The 27,395-nt window shown below is 45.5% G+C and overlaps 1 protein-coding gene across 1 annotated transcript in view; it reads right to left on the reverse strand.

Annotated features, from left to right (window-relative positions):
• igdcc4 (immunoglobulin superfamily, DCC subclass, member 4) overlaps positions 1–27,395 on the reverse strand; it is a 71,143-nt gene that overhangs the window by 14,725 nt on the left and 29,023 nt on the right. Inside the window, exons 3-11 of the mRNA XM_056607191.1 lie at positions 27,007–27,148; positions 17,358–17,491; positions 7,274–7,408; positions 5,805–5,957; positions 4,586–4,996; positions 3,325–3,489; positions 2,710–2,847; positions 1,746–1,919; positions 1–177 (exon numbers count right to left, since the gene is read on the reverse strand). The exon at positions 1–177 is cut by the window's left edge and continues 36 nt beyond it. Coding sequence (XP_056463166.1) covers positions 1–177; positions 1,746–1,919; positions 2,710–2,847; positions 3,325–3,489; positions 4,586–4,996; positions 5,805–5,957; positions 7,274–7,408; positions 17,358–17,491; positions 27,007–27,148 — 1,629 coding nt within the window. The remainder of the gene's footprint in view (positions 178–1,745; positions 1,920–2,709; positions 2,848–3,324; positions 3,490–4,585; positions 4,997–5,804; positions 5,958–7,273; positions 7,409–17,357; positions 17,492–27,006; positions 27,149–27,395) is intronic.

The following is a 27,395-nucleotide window of genomic DNA, read 5'->3' on the forward strand; positions in this document are numbered from 1 at the left end:
GCAGCTTAATGGTGTGTGCTACATTAGCCTTCTCCCCATTGGCCAGCTCCTCAGACTCCACCTCCCGATAGGACAGCTTGTAGCCGAAGATCTGCGTGTGATTTGGCGAGGGCTGCCATGTGACGTTCAGGGTATTGGACCTGGCTCTCACTTTCAAATCAGTTGGGGTAAAGACAACTGAGCGAGAGAGAGAGAGAGAGAGAGAGAGAGAGAGAGAGAGAGAGAGAGAGAGAGAGAGAGAGAGAGAGGGAGAGCAGGAGTAAAAGAGAGAGAGAGAGAGAGAGAGAGGAGAAGAGAGAGAGAGAGAGAGAGAGAGAGAGAGAGAGAGAGAGAGAGAGAGAGAGAGAGAGAGAGAGAGAGAGAGAGAGAGAGGGGGGCAGGGGGTCAGACAGACAGAGAGGGAGATAGAGAGAGAGATTGAGGGAGAGAGAGAGCGAGAGGGAGAGAGATCAAGGAAGAGAGAGAGCGGGAGCAAAAGAGAGAGAGACAGATCAACACATGAGGCAACATTGTGCAAGACCCGATTTCTCGATTTAGTGCAATTTGTTTTGCAATTATTAGTATGGAGGCCCGCTAGAACATTAAACCAGTGTGTTTATGGAGGGAATTAGACAGCAGAGAGCAGAAGAAGAAAAAAAGCAGCTCACAGATAAAGTGCCGAGCGTGGGCAACACACTGCATTGTTTCAAGAATCAAAGTTCCTTTCAAGGTTACGTGTATACAGCTCTTTAGATTCCAGAGGGCTTTGTTTCTAACGCTCCACGTGAAAGAATGGAGTGATGGAGTTCACCTTGACATAACGACATGACGTTCTCCTTGAGGTGTCGGTGTTGTTACCTCCTTGAAGTGACCTCCCATTGTCGTGTTAACATGTGAGGTTTACTTGTTGATACACATCGTCGTGTTAACATGTGAGGTTTACTATCGATACTACTCATCGTTGAGTTAACATGTCAGGATAACCTGTTTCTGCCCATCGTCAAAATAACATATGAGGTTTCCTTGTCGTTTCTACCTGTCGTCGTGTTAACATGTAAGGATTACTTGTTGATACACATCTTCATGTTAACATGTGAGGTTTACATGTTGATTCTGCCCATCTTCATGTTAACATATGAGGTTTACTTGTTGATACATATCGTCATCTTAACATGTGACGATTACTTGTCAACTCTGGCCATCGTTGTGCTAACATGTGATGGTATCTTGTGTAACATCAATACCATTAAGATCACACAAAGATCAGAGTGTGTTTATCACGCGATTGATTGAGTCCCACAGATTCAAGTTTTATGAAGCACCTTATGGTTAGTTATTCTAGTCTATCATCCTAAACCCTCCAATAGGCAAAGGAAACAACTACCAACAAAACAGTAGGGATTACTTGAGGAAGGAAAAACAGAGGGGAAACGTTGCTAGAAAGACTAGCCCTGAACCAACGGTCGTTGGCTGACATGAATTAAAGGCAAATTAGCATTGAATGTTGATTCACTGTATCACCGCTAAAAGCTGCAACCAAAATAAACGTAAGGTCATAAACAGGAGGCTTCTGCCTGTAGTTTATGACTATTGGCAGTCATAAACTACCGGCAGCCATAAACCACATGCACTCATCTCGAGTCAGTATGCATATGAACCTGCGTGTGCGGTTGAAGTTTACGAATGGGCAGAAGCAAATGAAAATAGACCAGAAGCCGCCGGCTAAAAAATAAAGACTTCCGAATCCCACATCCCTGCTGACTCACCCATGCTGTGGTTGTAGTGGGCCAGGGTCTGCTGTTGGGCCCACTCCGACGGCACACCCAGCCCAGCCCTGGTTCCGGCAGCTATCCTCAACCGGTAGGCCTTGTTGGGATGCAGACCCCCCAGTGTCACCTGGGTCTCGTTCCCGCCCACCTCCTCCCTCAACACGCGGCTGGCTGTGCACGCAAGCACACACACACACACACACACACACACACACACACACACACACACACACACACACACACACACACACACACACACACACACACGCACACACACACACACACACAAACATAACTAAATACAACAGCTGCCTTTGAGATTTGGGTATTCTCGACAATAAACAGGATGATCCCCATCATAATGAATTTGTACAATCAGTGATGACTAATCGAGACATTCTGTGCCAAGCAAGTGATATACAGAGGGAGACAGAGAGAAAGAGAGGGAGACCAAGTGACAGAGAGAGAGAAAGAGAGGGAGACAGAGAGAGAGAGAGGAAGAGGGAGAGGGAGAGGGAGAGAGAGAGAGAGAGAGAGAGTGAGAGAGAGAGAGGGAGAGAGAAACAGAGACAGGGAGAGAGATAGTGAGAGATAGAAAGAGAGAGAGAGAGAGAGAGAGACAGAGAGAGAGAGAGAGAAAGACAGAGAGAGAGAGGGAGAGGGAGAGAGAGAGAGAGCGAGTGAGTGAGACAGAAAGAGAGAGAGAGAGCGAGAGAGCGAGAGCATTTTCATCAACTCGAGCATGGCATGGGCTCTGCACTTCAACAAGAAGGTCAATGAGTCTGCGCTACCTAACGATAATGTGTTCTCATATAGAGGCCTATGGTGATTAGCACAGCAGTTTCCTCTTCACACCTGGTCTGGCCCAGTCCTCCACATCAACAACAACAACAACAACAGCAACATCACGTCAGGGCGTGAAGGTCAGTCTGGGTCCCTGATGGGGTGAAGGGGAGCGTACCCGGGTCCAGGGCGCTGTACTCGATGCGGTACCCGGTCACCACACCCCGGCTCTGCACCGCGGACAGCGGGGTCCACGACAGCCGGATGTCCGTGGGCGAGATGCTGGCGATGGACATCTGGGGGGCCGCGCTGGGCACTGGGAGGGGACACAGGGGATATTTGAGGACCACGACGGGGACGGATGCAGAGAGACGCATGTCAGCAAGCACATGGAAAGAGTACACCAACCCTAACCCTAACTATATAGGGACACCTGTATGGAAACACATTAGAGACAGCTACAGGGACCACTGTAGGGACAACTATATGGACAACGGTATGGAAATACATCAGGGACAACTTTATAGACAACCGTATAGGAAGACATTAGAGACAACTATAGGGACCACTGTATGGACAACTAAAGAGACAACTATAGGGACCACTGTATGGACAACTAAAGAGACAACTATAGGGACCACTACAGGGATCACTCTATGGACAAGTGTATGGAAAGACATTAGGGACAACTCTTGAGACCGCTACAGTAACAGCCTATAGCAACACATCAGGCTATGAAGACATCAGGCCGACCACTGCGAGGACAGCTATCAGGCTCTCCTGGATGCCTCACCGTCCTCTAGCATCTTCACGGTCATGGAGTTGGACGGCCTGCTGGCGCCCAGCAGGGAATAGGCCACCACGTAGAAGGTGTACTCGGTGTGGGGCAGGAGCTCCTTCACCTGGTACTCCACCGTGTTGTTGCTCACCACAAACTGGTACTCCACGTTGTAGGAGCCTGGAGGGGAGGAGGGGGGGGGACAGAGTTTCACTACGTGGTCGTTTAGCAGATGCCTTTTAAATCCAAAGCCCCGTTCAGTGCGGTGAATCCTGAACATCGGAATCTGCTCAAAGATAGTAGGTCAACCACTCCAGAAACTTTGGGTATCAGCCTATCATAAAAACATACTGAGGTTGGCTAACAACATTTCCTCCAACCCCAACCATTACCTGAACACAGAGCACAATCTACTACCATCAAGCCGGAGATATAGCGTTCCAACATTCAAAAGGGTAGAAAGTAGCACTCTTTTGTTCACCAGTCAATCCTAGAACTGAACCCGGCACTAAATCCCAGACAGAATGCACGCTGGTGGATGTTGTCGTCTGTTGTAGTAATGTTATGATGAATTTATGTTTTTTTATTTCTATTGTGGGTCCTGCCTTGATGTCCTGTTTTTGATGCCCTGTCCTAATGTCTGTGAAGTTTATAAATAGAGCTGCTGGGATGCAAGACAAATTTCAGACTTGCTCTGACAATAAAGTATTATCGTATCATGCAGCAGCTAGAGGGTTAAGGTCCTCTTGGATCATGGATGCCTGTAGATAGACTGCGGGCCTTAAGGATCGAACCCTGTCGCTTTGAGCCTGGGAGACACACACCCAAGAGCAACCGCAGCGTGGCATGGATTTAAAAAATCCATATTCTCCTGCGGGTGAGCGATGATTCACTGCCATGGGGAAAAATAATGAATCATCGGTTCAAAGGTCAGTACTGAGTGACACAGATGTACACATAAAAGACATATGTGTGTGAGTGCAAACACACCCACCCACACACACACACATACAAACTCAAACACACACACACAATCACCACACAAGACACAAGACGGGCGGCGGTAGCTCAGGAGGTAGAGCAGAGTGTCGAGATGTCCCTGGGCAAGACACTGAACTCTAACTGCTCCCGGCAGGCTGGCTGTCTCTTGCATGGTTGAATGGGTGCATGAATGGTTGAATGCCAGGCTATATTATAAAGCGCTTTGGAAAAAAGCGCTATATAAATGCAATCCAATTACCATTTACAAGACACACGGCTAGGTGGCGGTGCTCACCTGCCACACACTGGTAGTGCACCGAGTAGCCGATGACCTGGTCGAAGTTGTGCTGGGGTCGCTCCCAGGTGAGCAGCACGCTGGTGCTGGAGGAGGGCACGGCCAGCAGGTGGCGAGGCGAGCTGGGCAGGCCCTCCCTCACTATGACTGTCAGCTTGGCCGTGGCGCACGCCGTGCCCACGCTGTTGTCGGCGATGCACTGGTAGTAGCCCGTGTCCTCCACGGCCAGTTGGTTGATGAGCAGGATGCCCGGGCTCTGGGTCTTCACCCGTCGGAAGGAGCGGATTGGCCGGCCGTTCCGCAGCCAGTGCAGCGTCGGGGGCGGCTCCCCGGAGCTGTTGCAGATGAAGCGCGCCGTGTTGCCCCGCGAGAGGGACACCGCCTCGGGGGGCTGGAGGATCACCGGAGGGGCTGGGGAACCATGAGGGAGGGGCTGACTCATTACACTACACTTTACTATGGATGAACCGTAACTACAGTGTATAGAATACACTAGGGCTGTGCAATTAATCACACTTTAATCGCGATTTCGGTTTTTGGATCTCCAAACTAATTAGCACGAGTTTAAACTATTTTTTTTATTTTGTGTATTTATCAAGGGTAAATATCTAAGTTGGCTACTACAGAGAGTTTGGTTGGAGAGAAATGCTGAATAAGTGCATCATGTTTTAAAACTAAAAAATAATCGTTTTAATAATCATGCTGTCGTCAATATTGACCAAAATAATCGTGATTACGTCTTTTTTCCATAATGGAGCAGCCCTACTATACACTGAAGTTACAGTTCCCGCTCATGTTTGTCCGTTGACCAGGGTTTCGTTCGGGATCAGTTTCAGACTAGAGAAAAACGTATGTTCCAGCTACAGAATCGGTGTGACAGCGAAAGATGAGAATGCCAGAAGACAAAACTGTGTCCCTTCATGTCTACCTTGCACGGCCCTTTAAAATACTATCTTATCCTTACTAGCTTTGTTGTATACAGGGAATGGGTTAACCTCACAATTGTTAGAGCTTGGCACTTGGTTCCATGAACATCATTACTGTACCGACAGCGACATATTGTTGTTTCTCTTCTTCTGACAGATGTACTGAATGTGAGTAGCTTTGGATAAACGCGTCTGCTAAATGCCCTAAATGAAAATGTAAATGTACAATTGATCGGTATTCATTCACTTTTGCTCAGTTTTTCCCCTTTTCTTCCGAAGCCGTCGTGACTCACCCGAGACGTGAAGCTCCGCGGCGGCGATCACGAACTCTCTGGTCTTGGGTCTGTTGGCCCGGCAGACGTAAACACCTGCGTGTTGACGTCTCGTGTCTCTGATGACCAGGTTGGTTGCTACGACGACAAGGTCCGTGGAGATGGGCTTTCCGTCTGAGCAAAGAAAGGCGAAAAACTAAGAGCGAGAACCGCCTGAGAGATGACGTGCTGTAAAACAACGACATTTGTGTCGGCCTCCAGAATACCGTATTATTTCCTGTTTAGGGCTTGTTCGTCAGAATGCATCATCTGAGTTTTTGGTTGGCGATGCTCTGCCACATTGAGAGCACTAAAGAGAGTTGTACTGTCCAACCATTTTTTTTTTAATAAACCATAACCTAAACATAGTGAGGCTTGTGTGTTGCCAATAGCCTCCCGTGAGAAACACAGGCGGTTTCGAACACCTTTTCAATAATGACAAGTCATTACACGATTAATAACTAAACAATGACCAAAATAATAAATAACATTACAATGCTCCTATGCTACCAAAACCAATGGCGGTCTTTGCCCCGAACTTTCATTGAAATATTTTATGATATTTATTCTCATTCTTACAGCCGTGTTCCGGATTTGGCGAAAACACAGTTCCAATATTGTGAAGCCACACTTTCCCACTTTGAAAGGTAAGCACAAAGCCCCTTTCAGAGTGTGCACCGTGGCACCCTGATTCTGTGATACAGACGCTTTGTTTGCTATGGTAATAACGTCAAAACAATCAGACACCGCTGATCGGGGCGCTCCACATGCTGTGGCAGCAGCTCGACGCTTACCTCATCGTTCCACCTCGCAGCCAGAGCGACTCAGACTGAGCGCAGCGGAGGCGAGACATTTCTAATCTGCAAGGTCGCGCCGGCGTGATTTGCAGCACTTTTTCAGTACACTTGTTGTGATAAGTGGTAGGAGGCTGATGGAGAGAGCGACAGAGGATGACAAGGAAGCGAGAGAGAGAGAGAGTGAGAGAGAGAGAGAGAGAGAAAGAGAGAGAGAGAGAGAGAGAGAGAGAGAGAGAGAGAGAGAGAGAGAGAGAGAGAGAGAGAGAGAGAGAGAGAGAGAAGAATGGAGGGAGAGAGAGCAAGACAAATTGAGGGAGATGGGGAAGAGAGAGAGAGAGAGAGAGAAAGAAGAATGGAGGGAGAGAGAGCAAGACAAATTGAGGGAGATGGGGAAGAGAGAGAGAGAGAACAGAGTGGTGGAGGGAGAGGGAGAGTCAGAGGGGGAGGGAGACAGAGATAAACACCAAAGAAAAGGGTGAGAGAGAGAGACAGCGAGAGAGACAGAGACAGAGAGGAGAAGGGAGTGGTGGAGGGAGAGAGAGAGAAAGAGGGGGAGACAGTGAGAGATAGACAGATATTGAGACCGAAGGAGAGGGTGAGACACAGAGAGAGAGCGAGACTGACAGACAGAGAGGGCCAGATGTCCAGCGTTACCTTGTCTGCTCCAGGACACCAGTGGCTTGGGCTGGCCTTGAGCCATGCACTCCATCACCGCAGGACGTCCCAGCACCACAGTGGCGTTCTGCGGCCGCGCCACGATCACCACTTTGCTCAGGGCTTGTGTGGAATCTGTGTGTGCGTGGAAAAGCAGAAACGTGTCACTCAGCGTGTGCTGTCTTTCATTGAATGACAATGAACGACATGACATCCTTTTAAGTGAGCTCAGACCACACGGTGTGGGTAGTCCTGTACACTGGCAAAGTGCTTAGCCAATCAGATGAAGGCCTTTCAGCCACTATGACTCCAAAGACAGGTGTTCCTGCTGTCCACAGGTGTAATCGCTGCACATCTAGAGGTTGGAGCTACCTACAGTGAGGGTGGAGCTACCTGTAGTGAGGGAGGAGCTACCTGTAGTGAGGGTGGAGCTACCTGTAGTGAGGGAGGAGCTACCTGTAGTGAGGGTGGAGCTACCTGTAGTGAGGGAGGAGCTACATGTAATGAGGGAGGAGCTACCTGCAGTGAGGGTGGAGCTACCTGTAGTGAGGGAGGAGCTACCTGTAGTGAGGGAGGAGCTACCTTTAGTGAGGGTGGAGCTTCCTGTAGTGAGGGCGGAGCTACCTGTAGTGAGGGCGGAGATACCTGTAGTGAGGGCGGAGCTACCTGTAGTGAGGGTGGAGCTACCTGTAGTGACTGGGCTGGATAGGTCATTATTCGAGGGGAGTTAGCTTAGCTCAAGGCCCTGAAAGAAGGCTAACTCTAGCCCGACCCGCTCCTCGCTTCTCCCTCCGCGTGGTTCATTATGCTAATGGTTGCTCCGTGGCACGGCCGGTAGAGTCTGTAAACACATCATAAATTAATCATTGGAATTACATGCACTGCCGCCATCGCCGGTGTTACGCAAGCCTCCCTTAAAGTGGGTCAGCCTGTCCCTGCCGGGCCCATAGCAGGGACACCACATTCAGGGGGTAGGAGGGGGGGCGATGTAAAGGTGATGCAGGGGGGGGGGGGGGGGGGGGCAAAGGAGAGAGAGAGAGAGAGAGAGAGAGAGAGAGAGAGAGAGACTGAGAGAGAGAGAGAGAGAGAGAGAGAGAGAGAGAGAGAGAGAGAGTGACAGATATATATATATATCAGTGGCGGCTCGTCCATAGAGGGCGCTGGGGCGTCGGCCTCCCTGTCTGTTTTTATTTTTTATTTGATATAATAATAATCTCTCATTTTAAAAAAAGAATCTGTTAATTACATGCTAATAATGATTTTACTTTAGAATTTGTTTAGAACTCTCCAGAATGATATTTGCATTCCGTTTCGCGTTCAACGTTTATTGTTGGGTACAGCCTACAGACCAGTGGTCATCAACCTTTTTAAGCCCAAGATCTCTGACCTTGACCTGTGTGAAAGGCAAGATCTACCTATTGAAGACTTGAGAAAGAACATACAGCGCAGAATGCATTTCCAATTTAAGGCCTTTTATTGAGTCTAATTGTATGAATTAAATGTAATTCTTTGCTCAGATTTTAAATTGATGCAATCACTCAAAACTAACTGCAAACAAAAAATAAAGCCATGTGCCCTATTTCCCATTTATAAATTTGTACAACTGTACGACAACACACACACAACACAGCAAACACAACACAACAAAGAGGAAAAAATCGATACACTTGCAGTGGACCGATATTGAAGTGTAATCAGCTGTTTTGCATACCTAATACCCACTTGGAAGTTAACAAATGTATGATTCACATTTTAGAAAGTGGAACTGTAATGTGTGCTAATAAAATTCTCAGTCGGTGCAATTAAGCTAGCGTCATGTCCCATCTAAAGCAGCATCACCTCACAACGCCATCTAAAGGCAAAACCCTTGCAGTCATGTTACTCAAAAGAGTGTGATGGCTGTGACTGAATACTGTCAGTGAGTGCCTTGAAGTTTGGCTCATAGCTACAGACAGCCAGCCTGAGACCGCTGCAACACTTGGCCGCGACTCAACAACCGGACTTCAGCGTGGAGAAGCAGGTCTCCGTATGCGGCATCGAGCTCATCCAATGACGCCTTGAATCTGTGGAGCTGAAGCGCTTTTGCTCTAATCAAGTTTATCAGTTTGACCACCAGTGTCATGACATAGGAAAAGTCCAGAATTTCCCAACCAAGGCCTCTTGATGGATAACACAGTGATAATCCATGAATGCGGGAAATTTGAGGTCATTACTGCACAGCGCTATGAAACCTGCCCGCACACTTCGCATTGCCGGGGCCCCATCAGTAGTAATGGCAACTATTTATTAATGGGGATGTCGTTTTCTTCAATATACATTTTGAACTCCTGGTAAATGGCCTTCAGAGAGGGAGAGAGATGTGCTTGCAAAAGTTATTATGAAAATGTATCATGCATTATATAGGATATTGTCCATTTATTTTTCTATTATTTTCGGGATCTACATGGAAAGCCTCAAAGATCGACCAGTCGATCGCAATCGATGGGTTGGCGACCAATGCTATAGACCAGGGGTCTTCAACGTTTTTCAGGCCAAGGACCCCCAAACTGATGGAGCGGGGACCCCCTACTTATATATTATATAAAATTGTGTTTTATATTAAACTGGTCCTATGGTGCCATGTATAAATTAACCTTGTTATTGTGCATTCAATACTAAGATATTCAAATAATACACAGGTTCATATGTTCATTTTTTTTATTTTAAACATGTGTTAGGTACAGTAAGTAAACTGTAAACATAACAGACATTTTTAAAACATAAATGTGGAAACGAAAATTAGTGATGCTTGTTAGTGCCACTGGCATGCATAAACATACCTGTTATCTTGCATACAATACTGAACTATTAACATAATTGACAGATTCATGTTTTAATTGTAAACATACATGTAGTATGGGCAGTGTATCCTCAAACCATCTATGGATGGCATACATACTCCCACATTAGTGAGATGTCTGACCCTGATGAGTAGCACACAACTTGTCTAACCTTGGACGTATGGAGGTTGTCAGGCAGAGAGTCATATCACCCTCTGGCTGCAGTCTTGACCTGTATTTGTTTTTCAGGTAGATGAGTGAGGAAAATCCACTTTCACAAAGATATGTTGTAGCAAAGGGCAACAGGCCCATCATTGCTTTTGCTGCCAGTTGTGGAAAGTCTTTTTGGCAAGATATCCAGTTCTGGGTGAGTGGTTTAGTTTCGTATATGTTTCTGAACATGCTGTCAGTGGACAGTTCAATGAGCTGATCCTCCTCTGTCACCGTCAGGCGTGCGCCGTCTGCTGCGTCATCTCTGAATGGAAACTGTATCCATGTCTTCGCGTGTGTTACGGGAGGCGAGAGCACAGCAGAATCTCCCAGCTCATCCGCTGATGGAACCATAGAAAATATTCCCTCCCCGACACGCTCCTTCCATTTTCTGATCTTTTTGACGAAGCCTTCCATCCTGTCATACAACTGAAAGGCATATGTGTTGCGACCTTGCATAGAACTGTTAAGTTTGTTCAGCTCAGCGAAAATGTCAGTAAGATATGCAAGTTTGGTGATCCGGACATTGTCGCTGAAAAGTGCAGCCAGCTCTGTGCGCTTTTGGAGAAGTAAAAACTCCCGATAGACGTGCGTAATTCTAACACATGTGCCAACACTGTTCCGCGTGAAAGCCAGCGCACCTCAGAATGGTACAGTAGCCCAGTGTGCTCTTCTCCTTCAGCAGCACAGAGATTAGAGAAGAGTCGTGTTTGCAAAGCACTCTTCTTGACTATATTCACAACTTTTACGACAGAGTCCATGACATCAGACAGTTCAGCGCTCATGTCCTTGGCAACAAGTGACTCTCTGTGCAACATGCAGTGCGTCCAAATCACCTCTGGAGCCACATCCCTGACAAGCGCGATTAGGCCACTTTTTAATCCAGCCATGGCTCTTGCACCGTCGGTGCACAGTGCAACACATTTTGCCCATGAAATGTCATTTTCTCTGAAGAAAGCGTCAATCACTTTGAAGATTTCAGCACTTGTTGTGCGTTCAGGAAGGCGCTTACAAAACAAAAATTCCTCCAGCATTTCATTTTGATCCACAAAGCGCACAAACGCCAGAAGCTGCGCGTCCTTTGACACATCCGTTGATTCATCCAGCTGTAATGCAAATGCATCTGCCAATCTCAGCTTCTCTATCAGTTGCACTCTCACATCTGATGCCATCTCGTCAATACGGCGAGCAATGGTTGTGTCCGACAATGGAACAGTTTTCAGTTTATTAATGTCAATATCATTCCCATAAATTGTTTTACACATGTCAGTTGCTGAAGGCAATATTAAATCCTCTCCAATTGTGTATGGCTGTTTCTTTTGGGCTATCCGAAGAGCAACTTGATAAGAGCATTTCAAAGCTAGCTCACCAACTTTGGCAGATTTTTTCATCAATGTCTGTTGGCCTTGGAGGGATTTGAGACAAGTTTTGAAGTAGTCAACGGGTTTGTCTTTTATGTGGCTGTGGGTTGTCTCCAAGTGACACTGCAGCTTTGATGGCTTCATAGACTCGTTTGACAGCACAGTAGAACAAATTACACACATTGGAAATTCAATGCCATCTGTCTCCTTGAAGGTAAACCCAAACTTCAGATAATTGTCTGTATATTTTCGGGTCTTCTCTCTTTTACGCTTACCCTTAACAGCTGCGGGGCCTACAGCAGGTAAATTGTCAGTTTCACTTTTGTGCTTGTGTTTTTTTTTTCTCTCGTTACAAAACAATCCATTTTTAATTTTTTTAGATCCAAACATAAACAGTGGCTAGCATAATAAGAATGGGAGCCCGCGTGTCACATACGGCCTCGTGATTGGCACAGCAGCGATAGGGGCGGGTCCTCCTCGTTGATTGGACAGATGTTGTGAATGAACCGGTACCAAGCTTGAAAGAGCTCCTGTGTGTCGCTGAATGTGTGCATTGCTGACTGAAAGACATCTTCTGCCTCCATTTATCTGTTCACTACACTAGCCGCGTTTACATGGACACTTCTGATCCAATTAGAAGTGGAAGAACAGCTCATCGGAATAGAAAAGGATCATATATACGCCTCAATCGGAATACAATTCTCTCTCGGTTTGGGGTGGGTGCGGCTATTTTTTAACCTAGAGATGGCATCAGCAGCTTCAGTAGTTCGCAATTGGTCCGCCTGTAGGCTACCTTTATGCACATCGACCGCTTTCAAGGAAAGTCGATTTTTTTGCCTCATTCACGTCTTTCTTATCACTCTGCAGTCCGGTAACTTATCAACCCTGGCGTGTCCGGTTGAGTGACGTCAAAGTCTTTGGCGGAATATTTCTCTGCTTTCACTACGAATGGTAAAAATAAATAAAAATAAAAAGACACACCGTGTGAAGATATATTTTCGTTTTGGCAAATAGCCGTGTAATAAGCGGGATAATAGAACGTCGCCGGTCATTATCGAAAGTAATACCCTTCAGGGCGAAGCAAGACACCTCCGCTTCGCGTCAGGGTCCGGTTCGCCCTGTCGGGGCTTTTTCAGATAATGACCAGCGTTCTGTACATTATCCGCTTACATAACAGCACTCTCTCTCTCCCAACAGTCTTGGCTGCACACTCTCATCCAAATACGTATTGTTTGCGGCGGAGAAAGGGGTAGATATAAAGACCAGACGAGAAACGGACGTTGCTTTGCTGTCCTCCTTCTTCTTAATTGAAGGAGCAGGCAGAGAAAAGCTCTCTCCTGCTGTGCTATCATTAAAATACATAAAAATGTCACCAAAACTTGAAAGCCAACGGCAAGAATTAAATGAAAATTAAATGACCAAAATCTTGAGGACTAGGCTTGCGACACACACACACATGTGGCGCTCGCGCAGTCGTAGCTCATTGGCGCCACCTAGTGATCATTATGTGCCAATGCACAGCCTCTCATTCAAATGACTAAGGGGTCATTTGACCCCTCTGTGGCGCTAGTAGTAAGTAAAAATGGCCCGGCGTTCCTAGTGTTAAATACACAATACACAGTGTGTTGGAATCATGTTAAGGTGTATTTTAAGACATTTCAATTTGTGGAAAAAATTGCGGGGGGGGGAATATAAAACAAATGTCTATCAACCAAAACTTTCGCGACCCCCCTGCAGTACCTCCGCGGACCCCCTAGGGGTCGCGGACCACCTGTTGAAGACCTCTGCTATAGACTGTCTTCCCGGGGCTCCAGTTTGTTCAGCCCAAATGTACTGGAATTTATGCCAACGGTTAATGGTTAAGCCCCCGGTTGCTATGCAAAAAAGTACATATTTTGCCAATCAGCGTCGTTGAATTTTATGGTTTGGGGCTCTGAAAATATCGCCTCTAGTACCATAGATATATATAGAACGCTAGATGTCTTACGGCGGCGTCAAGATAGTCATCACAGGCGGCCATCTTACAACATCTTACATCTTACAACTCCGGCCGTGTCTCATTGATCGAGTCAGTCCACCCATAGTCCATGGTGTGTGAGCGTGTGTCTGCACGTGTTTGTGTTTTTGTCATTTGCTTCGGACCATTTCTGGTGGAATCTGTGGTCAGTCAGTGATCTGCACAAACGCTAATACTCTTATCGCGCTGAAATCTTGACCGATTTACAAACGGTTTGGTTCTTACAAACATAATTAACGTGGTTATAATCTTGTACCTATTTTAGATTATTATTTTTTTTTTTAGAACCTAACATAATTATTCATAAGTTTGCAGTGTCATAACTAAATCTCTGACGTTTATAAGAAAACAAACCGTTTGAAAATCTGTTGAAAATCTGGCAAGTTATGGTTATTTTAAAAGTACATGCACCACTACCAACACAATGTTAAGGGTGAGCAGCTGACTGTGGCAAGATGGCCGCCAGTGCGGATGTTTGACTCCATTGACCTGTAGCGCAGGCGAGACATCTAAGTGTTCTATATATATCTATGTCTAGTACGGCTTCTCTATGGGTTCCGGGAGGGTTCGCCCCAACGCACTTGCGTCATACGTAACTGAGAAAGAGAGGGAAGGAGCATCTTCGATCAAGTCACATACTACTTTACAGATCACGTCTGTACCGTGCAATTCCGTTGTGTCTCTGAAAGAAGTTCCTTTTAGTCGGCTATCAAATTCAGACAAATTGGCATTAAAACAATCAGGACCTCCAAGACCAAATGTACTAATTAAACAGGTTTCTACAAAGGGGAGCATGTCATACACCCGAGGAAATCTTAACCCTAACCCTAAATAAATTGGTACGAGAGAAAAGGCTATCTAGCAGGCTGTGAAGAAGCTAACGCAGTGTTCTGCTCCCCCTGCGTCCTCTTCCACCTTGACGGCCACATGGCCGACAGCACTGCACGGGTATTTCTATGTCCCAATGTGATAACTTATTTTACTTTTGTAAGCCAATGCTTTCAAGGTCAGTCAATAAATACTTGTCTTAATATGCTGCCCCTGTCTTTATGTTGTTGCCGGACATATTTTCTCCTGTTGAGCTATTTTACATCATACAACATTAGATTCATGTAAATAATTAATTGTGGATTGCCCCACTTTCGTTAATGGAATTGGCTTCTAGTGGATACAATTAGGATCACTGTATGAGTTAATCATCTAACAACAAATTGAAACTGCTTAATGCACCTATTGAATTGGTCACCTTAATCATTATCAGAAAAATAGCCCCACCTAAGATTTTTTTCAGGAGCCGCCACTGATATATATACAGTAAATATATATATAGAGAGAGAGAGAGAGAGAGAGAGAGAGAGAGAGAGAGAGAACGAGAGAGAGAGAGAGAGAGAGAGAGAGAGAGAGAGAGAGAGAGAGAGAGAGAGAGAGAGAGAGAGAGAGAGAGATAGAAAGAGAGAGGGACAAAGACAGAGAGAGAGACAAAGACAGAGAGAGACAGAGAGAAAGAGTAAGAGAGAGAGAGAATGAGGGGGGTGAACCCAGTGCCCCCAGCATCATTCTGTCAGAGCCTGGTGATGAGTGTTGATGCACTCTATACATAGAGCCCTACGATGGAGCAGAGCCGCCTGGTGATGCTATCGGATGTGACATTTACTTTATGGTGGCGATGAGAAAAATGTCATGGTTGTTTTCATTTGGGGTTTCCATGGCAGCGGAAAAAGGAGATATTCAGAGTAAAAGGAAAATCTAAATAAATTGGAAAGCACAAACTTCCTGCACGGCTGGCTGGAGGCTGAAAATCCATGCGTAGTGAAATATTTTTGCATGAATGTACATTATTTTAGCCTATACCGTATATGTGTAAGTGTGTGTGAGAGAGAGTGTGTGGAGGATACTAAATACATGTGATGCTTGACGTGTGTGCTTCTTTGAATGTGTGTTTGTGTGCTTCTGTGCATTTTTTTGTCCTTGTGTGTTCTTGTGTGTGAATGAACATGTGTGTGTGTGTGTGTGTGTGTGTGTGTGTGTGTGTGTGTGTGTGTGTGTGTGTGTGTGTGTGTGTGTGTGTGTGTGTGTGTGTGTGTGTGTGTAAGGGCCTAGCATAGCCTTGTGCGCGGGGTGGTATAAAGTGTGAAGGAGAAAAACGAAGGGACAGCAGTAATTGAGTGCGTAGCTGTATTTAATGTACAGTGATTATATATATCCTTATCTTCGTCATCCTAGCTTGCATTCAGATCAAATATAATTGTGAATGTGAATGATAGTGAGTGACTGGGTGTGTGTGTGTGTGTGTGTGTGTGTGTGTGTGTGTGTGTGTGTCCATGTATATTAGCAAATGTGTGTGTGAGGGTTAATGAAGATCAGGTGAGTGGGTGCAAGCCCATGCCTGTCATGGACTGCATAAGCTATAAAAGAATAATAGCAATAAAAGTAATCAATCAAGTAATTACGCATTGGCCTACCTGTCATATTCCCTCGTGTGAAAGTATTTCCATTCTCCTTTGCTTTGTGCCCACTTAATTTCCACAAAAACTGAAAAGCCTTTTTAAGGGACCTGCTTCCATCGTCTCAAATCTCTCGTCAGCTGTCTTAATACATTGACATCAGAGTCCTTTTGTCTTTTGTTTCATTCCTCCATATTTTAAGTTATTAAATTCTGCCTTCTCTTACACAATGTGTTTTTCCTTCCGTTATTTAAATGCCCTCCTTCCCACTGTTTGAATGCCATATTTAAGTGGACTGGTCTACCCAGGCAAGAGGAACTATGTGCTCCGGAATAAAGACACCTTTGTTATTAAGCTCAGACCACACAGTGTTGGCCGTCCTTTACACTGGCTAAGTGCTTAGCCAATCAGATGGAGGCCTTTCAGCCACTAAGAATCCAAAGACAGGTGTTCCTGCTGTCCACAGGTGTAATCGTTACACATCTTGAGGGACGAGCTACCTGCAGTGAGGGTGGAGCTACCTGTAGTGAGGGTGGAGCTACCTGTAGTGAGGGAGGAGCTACCTGTAGAGAGGGAGGAGCGACCTGTAGTGAGGGTGGAGCTACCTGTAGTGAGGGTGGAGCTACCTGTAGTGAGGGTGGAGATACCTGTAGTGAGGGAGGAGCTACCTGTAGTGAGGGCGGAGCTACCTGTAGTGAGGGAGGAGCTACATGTAGTGAGGGAGGAGATACCTGTAGTGAGGGTGGAGCTACCTGCAGTGAGGGAGGAGCTACCTGTAGTGAGGGTGGAGCTACCTGCAGTGAGGGAGGATCTACCTGTAGTGAGGGTGGAGCTACTTGTAGTGAGGGAGGAGCTACCTGTAGTGAGGGTGGAGCTACCTGCAGTGAGGGAGGAGCTACCTGTAGTGAGGGTGTAGCTACCTGCAGTGAGGGAGGAGCTACTTGTAGTGAGGGAGGAGCTACCTGTAGTGAGGGTGGAGCTACCTGTAGTGAGGGTGGAGCTACTTGTAGTGAGGGAGGAGCTACCTGTAGTGAGGTTTGAGCTACCTGTAGTGAGGGAGGAGCTACCTGTAGTGAGGGTGGAGCTACTTGTAGTGAGGGAGGAGCTACCTGTAGTGAGGGTGGAGCTACCTGGAGTGAGGGTGGAGCTACTTGTAGTGAGGGAGGAGCTACCTGGAGTGAGGGTTGGGCTACCTTTAGTGAGTGAAGGAGGTATCTGTGAGGTTGGAGCTACCTGTAGTGACGGTGAGGACTGCATCACCGCTGGGGCGACGCCCCACTGAGTTGGACGCCACGCAGCGGTACGGCCCCCAGTCGCCCTCGGTGACCTCCAAGATCTGCAGCACCCCATTGGGCAGGGACACAAACCTGAGGAGTGGGGGAGGTATAATGGGGGAGAGATGGGAGGGAAGGGGAGGGGGACACAAGGTGAGAGGGGCAAGTATAGTGTTAAGACCGACCAGGGGCCTCTAGGCCCACTGTGTATTTTGATTTCTCTGTCTGAAAACCGCTGCTGTATCCTTCAAGGACTTGCTCCTCCATGCAGGGAGCAGGATAATGCTTTCAGATAGAAGGTAGGGAGAGAGAGACAGGTAGGGAGAGAGAGACAGGTAGGGAGAGAGAGACAGGTAGGGAGAGAGGAAGTCGGCTCCGCTCCATCGTAGGGCTGTGTGTTTGTATGTGTGTGTTTGTGTGTGTGTCTATGTCTGTGTATCTGATGTGTTTTGTGTGTGTCCACCTCGTGCCTCTTTGTATTTATTGGTTTTTAAGTGGGCCTGCCCAGTTTGAGTGTGTGCCCGATTTAGCGGCAGATTCATTTGTTTTTCTTCTTTTTCTGCTCAGATTGTGTACCGAGGACAGAGCGCGTCGGCCGCTGCTCTGGTCACGTCTTCAATCAGTGTCTCACAAATGGTAGGAACAGCCTACTGCTGGCTCACTCAGCGAGGAGCTGGTCTGTCTGTCTGCCTACTCCTGGCTCACATAGCAATGTGCTAAGTAGTGTGTGCGTCTGTTGGGTATGTCTTTGTATGTGTGTGTGTATGTGTGTGTGTGTGTGTCTTTGTGTGTGAGTTGTGGATATGTCTTTGTGTATTTGTGTGTGTGTGTGTGTGTGCGTTTTAGGTATGTATTTGTGTGTGAGTGTGTGTGTGTGTATGTGTGTGTGTGTGTGTATGCGTGTGTGTGTGTGTGTGTGTTCTTAGCAACGTCGGAATAAAAGGAAGAATGATGACATGTGGACAATGCTAACAAGCAAAATACCTCCTCTTATTATATAGAAAGTCTGTGAATGGTATTGAAAATAATATCATTGTGTTACTGAGGTGTCGGTATGAAGCAGCAAGATATTGGCTCATCGCAGAGCCCCCCCAGAGGGTTTGGTTGAGAAGATTCATGCTCCGAGCCATTTTATATGCTGCTTTTTCAGAAATCTCACTGCAGAATTCACAGCTGTAGAAATACTTCTTGGTTGGACATGTTTACAATCAGACTCATAAAAACCCAGCAAGGGGAGCAAGCTACATGCTGCGGCTTCCAAGGTCCCTGCTAATGCAAAACCTGCTTATTCCATTACAAGAATTGACTCACACAGAGTCCTGTTGGTATGTTGAACGCCTGCAGGTTGGTGTGTAAGCATGTCCCCGATACACGCACTTATGTGCACTTACGTGCACACACACGCACACACACACACACACACACACACACACACACACACACACACACACACACACACACACACACACACACACACACACACACACACACACACACACACACACACACACACACACACACACACACACACACCATAATCCACTTTATTGTTAAGAATGATTAATTAATAATTAATGATGATGTTAAAAATGTTAAATGTTGTTAAAAATGAGAAGACAAGATAACACTAATGATTACAACATGTATTGCAATACTTGTGATAAAAACAGATGAAATCACCACTTTTTATGTTGTGTGTGCAAGGCTTCGGATAAACCCTATTCTATCACAAATCTACGTCCGACAGAATTAAATGTGTTCTGCATCCTGGACAATAACTGAAGGTCTGGGCCAAAAACAAGGTCTCAAGGTTTATTTCATTTTAAACGCAGGCCTGTCTGGAAGGTACCCCGATTCCAAGAGGAAAATTAGGTTGTGAAATAAATAACTATGGCCGAATTTCCTTCTTGTGTTTCATGATTCATTATTGATCTAGGGAAATATGTTTGAGAAGCCCCCTGTGGTTGAAAACCACCTAAACTCTGTATATGAACGGACCTCCAGAAATGATGAAACTACAAGCAACATTTGATTTTATCGAGCCCAAGCGATCATCATAGGGATAGCAGGGAACGTATCCACCATAGCGATCCGTCTCAGCGGACTTGGAGAGGCGTGGTACAGTGTTGTGTTGTAGCAGTAACAGCCTAGAAATCATTATTTGATTAGGTTATGGATGCCTGCATTGCAGCTTGTTTTCACCAATATTATCGGTTAATAATATATGATTCTTCCACCAAAAAAGATGTTCCTCCTTTCAAGGCCCTGACAAGTCCTCAGACGTCGCTATCGAACCATAGCCGAAATCGAGGACACAAAAATACACACACATACCAACCCACCCCCCCCCCCCGCCCCCCCCCCCCCCCCACACACACACACACACAACCCCCCACTAGGGTGCATCAAAAAACACAATTCTTGAATTTTGATATGGCTGGGTGCTATAAGTGTTATGTAGAATATATGTAGAAACAACATATGCAAAATATTTTTCCAGTACATGATGATTTAGGGGGGCCACCACACATCTGTTTTTGTTGGATAAAGTGGTTAACAGTGCTCAATGGTCGCCATGGAGATCTGAGGTAAACAATACTACATCTTAAGAAAACTGAGGTGATCTTTCTGTTTGAGGTGATCTTTCTGTGTTGGGTATGCAATATTACACATTACTATCATATCTGTAGTTGTGTCATTGTGTCATCAAGTTGTATTAATAGGTATTGGCACACACAAGCGTGCCACAAGATGGTAGACTTAGTCAATGCTAACAACAAGCTGCTGAAAATCTCCCTGGCCATGGAGTGAAGACTTGATGTCACATTTCCGTTGTGGCCTTCAAAGGTCGAAAACCTGATTGATAACCCAGAAGACCTAGCTTTCTTGGCCAGCATGACATGCAAGTTGCTGCAGGACTGGTGGTGCGCTGACCAGGTTGGCAACATGGCCTTTGACACCATTACCTCAAACACTGGCCATCTCACAGCAGCCTGCATTGCCATACAGCTCTCACTGGGCCAACCACAGCTTTGGTCTGGGTGCCGGCACCACATTGGTGAGGTCCTCCTGAACCAGGTTTTCACAGACCTGAAGGTGGAGACATCATGCTCGCCAGAGGTTACCTTGTTCACACGTCTCTGACAGAAATGTAACCTATTACCACAAGAATACAGCAGCTACTGGTCCCGCGACATTCCTGGCAACACGAGCAACCACTCATGGGCAATTTACGTGCTGAACTTGTCAGGTGCGCAAAATAAGTCACTGACCACAAGCGAGGTGACTACCATGAGTTTGCGCAGCTGTGTCTTGTGTATCTGGATGCAGATGGTGAAGAGCAGACTGCAGTGACTTTCCAATAACCGGGAGCGCTCCACAAGGCACGATGGATGGCCAAGCTGCTCTATACACTCAAGCTGGCTTTGATGGAGAAGCACATCGAGTTGCTTCCCCAGGGCACAATCACCACACGCGGTAGCAGGTGCCGAAGATTCGGGCATTTGCCATTTTCATTAGACACATCTATGCAAAGTGGTGGTTGAGAAAGCTGTAGATGCTGCCTGGAATGACCTGACACTCTACCACCACCTGCAGGCATACAAGGCTGTAGATGAGGGCATTGCAGCATCCGCGATCAAGGCAATGGAGAGGCATCGCTGGTACCTAACTGTTGAGATGCTACCCCTGGCTCTCTTCAGCAGAAAGGTGCTATTGTCATCCAATGATGACAAGTGTGCACTTGCCAGAGCAATCTTGTAGCACAAGCCCGCTGATCTCCCCATGCACATCCCTGGGCAGCGCTTTGGCACTGGCTTTGTCAAGCCAAAGTTCCCCACCCTCTTGCCAATCACCAGCTTGGCTGACCTCGCCAATAAGGATTGCTGCTTTCGAATGCACCAACTGCACATTAATGCTGCGTTCAATTAAGTGAGGTCAATGTACGTGCAATGAACGTGGTCAATGACTGTGCCAAGTGTGGCGTCAAGCTCACATCCGACTTCGTTGCAGTGGCAAGGGAGGAGCAGCACCTGCATATTGTGCTGCAGGCAGTTGAAAATGACCGCAACCAACAGCAGAACCTCCACCGCTAAAAACGCAAGCTAATCCCTGAATAGGAGGGTTACTCTAGGGCGGTGGGTGGGAGGCATATCTGGGGGGAGATGCACTGGCTAGGTTCAGAGTTCAGGTTCCATTTCCTCTCTCTTTCTCCCAGGTGATGTTGCTTAGTGGAGCAGACTCTGGCACAGACTGAGCAATTAAGTTTGAAGTTTAGTTAGTGTCAGCTCTTACCATTAGGTACTGTTAGTTGCCAGTGAGTAAGCCACTAGAGAGGGTTTGTTATTTTAAGTGTGTCAGCATCACCCCTTGTGTTTAACAATATAGTCAATTAAACTTTATGTGTTTGTCCGACATCCATCACTGCTGCACAAAATTCAGGGTAAGGCCACGTGAACATGTCCCATTGAACTCCATTAATTTAGTCTATAAAACAAATTAATGGAGAATCTTGAAAGTTGAATTCTGAGAAATGCCCAAGTTGCCCAAAGGGCAAACAAACAACTTTTACTTTGGTAACCCTATTGAACATGCAACTGTGTAAAAGTTCACTGTACTCATCATTTCCAGGTCAACCTTTAGGCAATTAGAGTAAAAATTGCAAATTTTTCGAAATTTCGCCAAAGTTCATGTGTTAGGTGCCACCCCTAAATCTCAATGGAATTCCTCAAAACTTTGCAAAAGTCACTTTTATGTTAATCGGAACAAAGTGCAATGCCACCCAAATTGATATTTTGAAATAAAAAATTGCCATTGAAATTTGATGCACCCTACCCCCCACTCCTCCTTGAAATGCTCATGGTTCCTACAGCTATCTTAACTCCTCTTGACAGGAACATTAAGTCTGCTTTCAAATGAACACCCTTGCCCAGTTGACTCCACTCGCTCCACAGCACTGCTAAGGCGCTCCACAGCGCTCACGCTCACACATCCACTCCCGCCTCGGCTGGGATTACTCATAACAAAGACAGTTAGATGTAGCCAAACAGGAGTTTAAACCCCTCTGCCCTGTATACTGCCCGGGCCAGGGACATCCATAGGCTGATTCATGTCTATTTGAGCGGCTTTTCTCTGCTGCCATGCCAACCGTCGCAGTGAAGGGGGCCGTGCTGAATTTCCAGATCAATAAACGATAAGTCCTTGACTTTCTAGACTGATAGATTTATACGCCGACAACGGTTGATGAACACAGTGTCACTAGAGCCTACAAAGAATACAGAATACTGAAAACCTGTAACTCAGTAACCTGTGTGTGTCACAAGCGCGGAGAAGCGCTTATTTTTTTCCTCTTATGAGCATCGTTTTATTCATCCCAGTCCACCGACCTTCTAAACCTGATCGCTCCTCCGTTTCTGAACAGCTCACAGCTTGTTCGGCTTTCATAGTCTTTTAATTTAATTTTACGTCCTCGCGGGCCCCCTCATAACAAAGGATGGCAAACTGTCGCCCCAAATCCAAGATGGCTCCCTCTCACCCCGGCGTCATTAGCTTAGCTACAGCTAGCGCATTCGCACACGTAGCGCGTCTCGCCTTTCAACCGCTCCAACTCTCTTTGCTTGACACAGTGAACTTGTTTAATGCCGGCCAAATTTGGAGCATTCCGTTGCACCGTGAAATACTTTCAGAAAATAACCTATTATAGAAAAAATTGCCTGTTCAATAATGGGGTCAGAATTATCAAATAACTCATACTAACTCATAACATTCCAGAATAAGTCAAAGTAAAATTCTCTGAAAAGTCAAATTCATGGTCTCCTTCCTTTCTCTGCCCAAATACGTTACAATTGGCTGTTATTCGGTGGGAGGGGCTTAGGCCTGAGGGTTTGTGTTGCGACCTTTCAAATTCTTGTTGGTAAGCTGAATTTCCTTTTCATCTTGCCTACTAATCCTTTAATAGGGTACTGGCGTGCCTTGGAACCTGAAGCTGAATATTCAGATTACATTAACTTTCCTCTAAAGAGTTTCCTCGGATGTATGTATTCAGCCTTTTATCAATCATAACACTAACCCTAATTATCCCCCCCAGGCCAGAGCCTGAATCGTAGGAGTCTTCTTTGACTGAGGCTTGCGTTTTCAGCCCCAATGCAAAAGCTGTCTGCCAATACCGTTTCCACAAAGTGACAGAGCTACATTCGCTCCAAAACATGACACCGATCGCCCCTAAGAGCGTATTTCACTGAAACTACCCGGTTACCTAGTGTCATGTCTGCATTTGAATTGGAACAATGATTCGCTACGTCAAACCTGTCTTTTCAAATGTAAATAAATGACATGAAAATACATATTTCCCGTCTCTTATCTCAGCTGATGATTTGACGACAGTCATACGTGTGTTTATCCTGTTGGAGAGGTGATGCTGCACCATCTCGAGGTCCAGCAGGGGTCCTTCAGGACCCCTACAAGTCAAGTCAAGTTTATTTATATAGCACATTTAGAAACAACAATAGTTGACCAAAGTGCTGTACAATGCAAAACAAAAAATAGGCCTAAGATACACAACAACAGCAAAAACAACAACAACAACAAACAAGCAAAACAAAAAGATGGTTAATTTGTGTTAAACGCCAATGCATAATAGTGAGTCTTTAGTAGAGTTTTAAACTGGTCAATGGACTGGGCAGTTCTCAGACTCAGGGGAAGACAGTTCCAGAGATTGGGAGCAGCCACAGCAAAGGCTCTGTCACCTTTTGTCTTTAGTTTGCACATAGGTACATCCAGCAGCACCTGCCGAGCTGACCGTAATACTCTAACTGGAGCATGAATGAAGAGCAACTCTGACATACATTAAGGTGTCAGCCCATGTAAAGATTTAAAAGCAAACAACATAATTTTGAACTTGATTCTAAAAACTACAGAAAGCCAGTGAGGAGAGGCCAGAACAGGGGTAATGTGATCATATCGCCTTTTCCCAGTTAGGAGACGTGCAGCAGCATTTTGGACCAGCTGCAGGCGACGGAGCAGACATAGGTCCACACCAAAATAGAGAGAATTGCAGTAATCTAAACGGGACATAATAAACAAGTGAATGACTCCCTCAAAGTCCTTTTGAGGGAGATAAGGCTTAACTTTAGCTAGGAGTCTCAGCTGGAAGAAGCTTGTCTTGACGACTAAGCTTATTTGCTTATCAAATTTAAAACCATTGTCAAAAATAACTCAGAGGTTTCTAACAAAAGGGCGGCTGTAGGAGGCAGGGGGACCAAGGACACTGTCGATGTCATCTAGTAGTTCAGATTTACCAAAAACAATAATCTCAGTTTTCTTATTGTTTAGTGTTAGGAAATTAAGTTCCATCCATGTTTTTACATCTTTCAGACAATTTAACAATGCATTTGTGGAATCCTTATTTGATTTTAAGGGCAGGTAGACTTGTAAGTCATCTGTGAAACAATGGAAAGAAATGTTGTCTTTTTCAAAAATGGAACCTAGTGGAAGCAAATATAAAGCAAAAAGAATTGGAGCTAAAATAGAGCCTTGAGGGATCCCACAGGCTAACAGGGCTGCAGCTGAGGAGTACTGGCCTAGGTGAACAGAGAAAGTTCTCTCTGACAGATACGACTTGAACCATTTTTGGACATTTCCAGTGATACCAACACACAGTTCCAGGCGGGATAAAATAATCTGGTGATGAACTGTGACTGATGTACCAGTACCAGCGCGAAGTGGTCCTAGTTATTTTTTATTGATCACAGTCTTTAAGGGCTCCATAGGACTGCTTTAATCGTGTTTCTTGATGATACGATTTTCATGCAAATCTACTTGTTGTTGTATAAAGAAATGTAACAATTCAAGAAAATGCTGCTATTTTCCTTCATTGCTTGTACCTTTGTCTCTGTCGCTATAACTGTACGGTGTCATACTTTATTGAAATATGCATGTGGATTAAAGTGAGTTTGCCTGATTCTGAACAGGGACTTGTAGCTTGTTCAAGAACACTCCATAGTAGCTAATGTACACTCTCGTCAAGATGGCTTTAATAGCCCCTGTTGAAGATGCTTATCATTTTCAATTAATTTTCTTTGATTTATTTCAGAGGTATTATTATTTTCTACTTTTCGGACTTGGAAGAAGTGAGGTATAAGTATGTTTTCATAAGCATTTAATTACATGAAAATACGTTTTTTTGGTTTTCGTTCTCTAAGAATGAGCCCTTTATATCAACATAGGGAGTGGGTCCTCTATCACAGAGCCCACCATGTTGCAACGCCATGTTCCTACAGTTGGCCAGAATGGACAAACACGAAGAAGAACGCCATTTTTTTCTAATATGATTAAACCCTATTTTATCATAATCGCTTTTTTCTTAACTAAGACCTTTAGTTTAACAGATTAAATAACAAAATACAATCTTGGAACCTTTTAAGGAACCTCATTACTTGACCCTTGGCCTACTTGATGCTGTTGTAGATGATGGCATCCTTATGGAGATACAAACTGGCAGCTTCATGCCAGTACAGGCCACCGTAGCTTCTACTAAACCGTTGGATGGCAAGGGTAAGGGGAGGTGAGGGCAGAGGTGATGGCAACCTCACTGCTTTCTGTCACTTAATCCTACACACTGATTTGTAATTCAGTAAAATTTCTAAGGAAGAGTGTGTTGAATCAGGGTCGAACGGCGGGAAACTCCGGAGGTACACAGAGGTCTAGGGACATGAACAAACGTAGAGAGCAAAACATGCAACGACACAAATGCAATAAAGCAAACAACACACAACACGACATGGATAAACACAATGTCTCAGTGTGGAAACTCAAAGCAGCTCCAAAGATACAGGAAAACATAATCTGGTGTTACAATCTCTAAGGCACCTTGAGGCAAAGAAATCCAGCAGTCAAATAGTATTATTACATTTACTCTCAAAGGGAGACCAGCTACTCCAGGAGTGTTTGTTTGGTGTTATCTAAAAATAAAATCAATAATTTAGAGAGCTCATGAATCCATAATACAGTGATATCAGTTCGCCAGGGCCTGATAACACCGCACAGGAAATAAGTGAGGCGACAGAATGTGGAGAAAGCACAGGCCTGGCTTTCAAGGTCCAGCTTTTATTAAATATGTAAAGGACAAAACTACTTCAGGAATATTAATGCGGAGGTGAAAGGATGAATAGATGTCAGCTCATGATATAATCTGAGATCATTTGGGACAATATATTATAAATTATAATTAAACACACTCCGGTTTTTCGAATGTTAGGACATATTCGTGGAATAAGGATAAAAAGCAACATATATGTGGGAGAACTGTTGGAAAACGGAAAAGGATTGTACTCATTTATCAATCCAGAGTTGTCCTTCATTCCTCGAATCATTCAATGATATGTCTTAATGATTATTGTTCAAATTAAATTCCTAAAGACTCCTTGCAGGAGCTCTCATGAGAATATAAGGTAGGTTCTAAAATAGACCCATAGCTAAGGCACCACAAATAGAAGGATCCATTTATATATTCCATGTCGGGCTGAAAGGTTTTCCGTTGGTAATACTGCCTTAATAATTGAAATCCCAAAACCCTTTAAAAATCCACCGCAGAAAGGTTGAAGGAAACCCACCTTGTCTCCTGAGGGACCGGTTCTCCGTCCTTCTCCCAGGTGATCACAGGTGTGGGCACTCCCCTGATCTGGCACTCGAAGCGGGCGGCGCCCCCTACTGGCACACGCTGCGGCTGCGGGTCCTTGTGGAACTCAGACAGGTCTGTGGAGTGGACAGAGGGAAAAGGTCATACCGCATTAAGGGACTCTTATTTTGCGGAACTACGTGGATGTACATACAGGAGCCCTCAAGGCAAAGGGTTCTTAAAACACAAAAGACACGGTCAGCACCTACACTACTTTTGCCTTGAGAGCCATGGGGTCTTCAATGAGGGCAGGGAATCAAAACCTTGGTTTATCGTCTCGTGATGTAGACGGTGCTCTTGCATAGTACAGAGTCCCCATCTCCC

This window comes from Gadus chalcogrammus, chromosome 14 (genome assembly GCF_026213295.1).
Source record: "Gadus chalcogrammus isolate NIFS_2021 chromosome 14, NIFS_Gcha_1.0, whole genome shotgun sequence".
In the NCBI taxonomy this organism is placed as follows: domain Eukaryota; kingdom Metazoa; phylum Chordata; class Actinopteri; order Gadiformes; family Gadidae; genus Gadus; species Gadus chalcogrammus.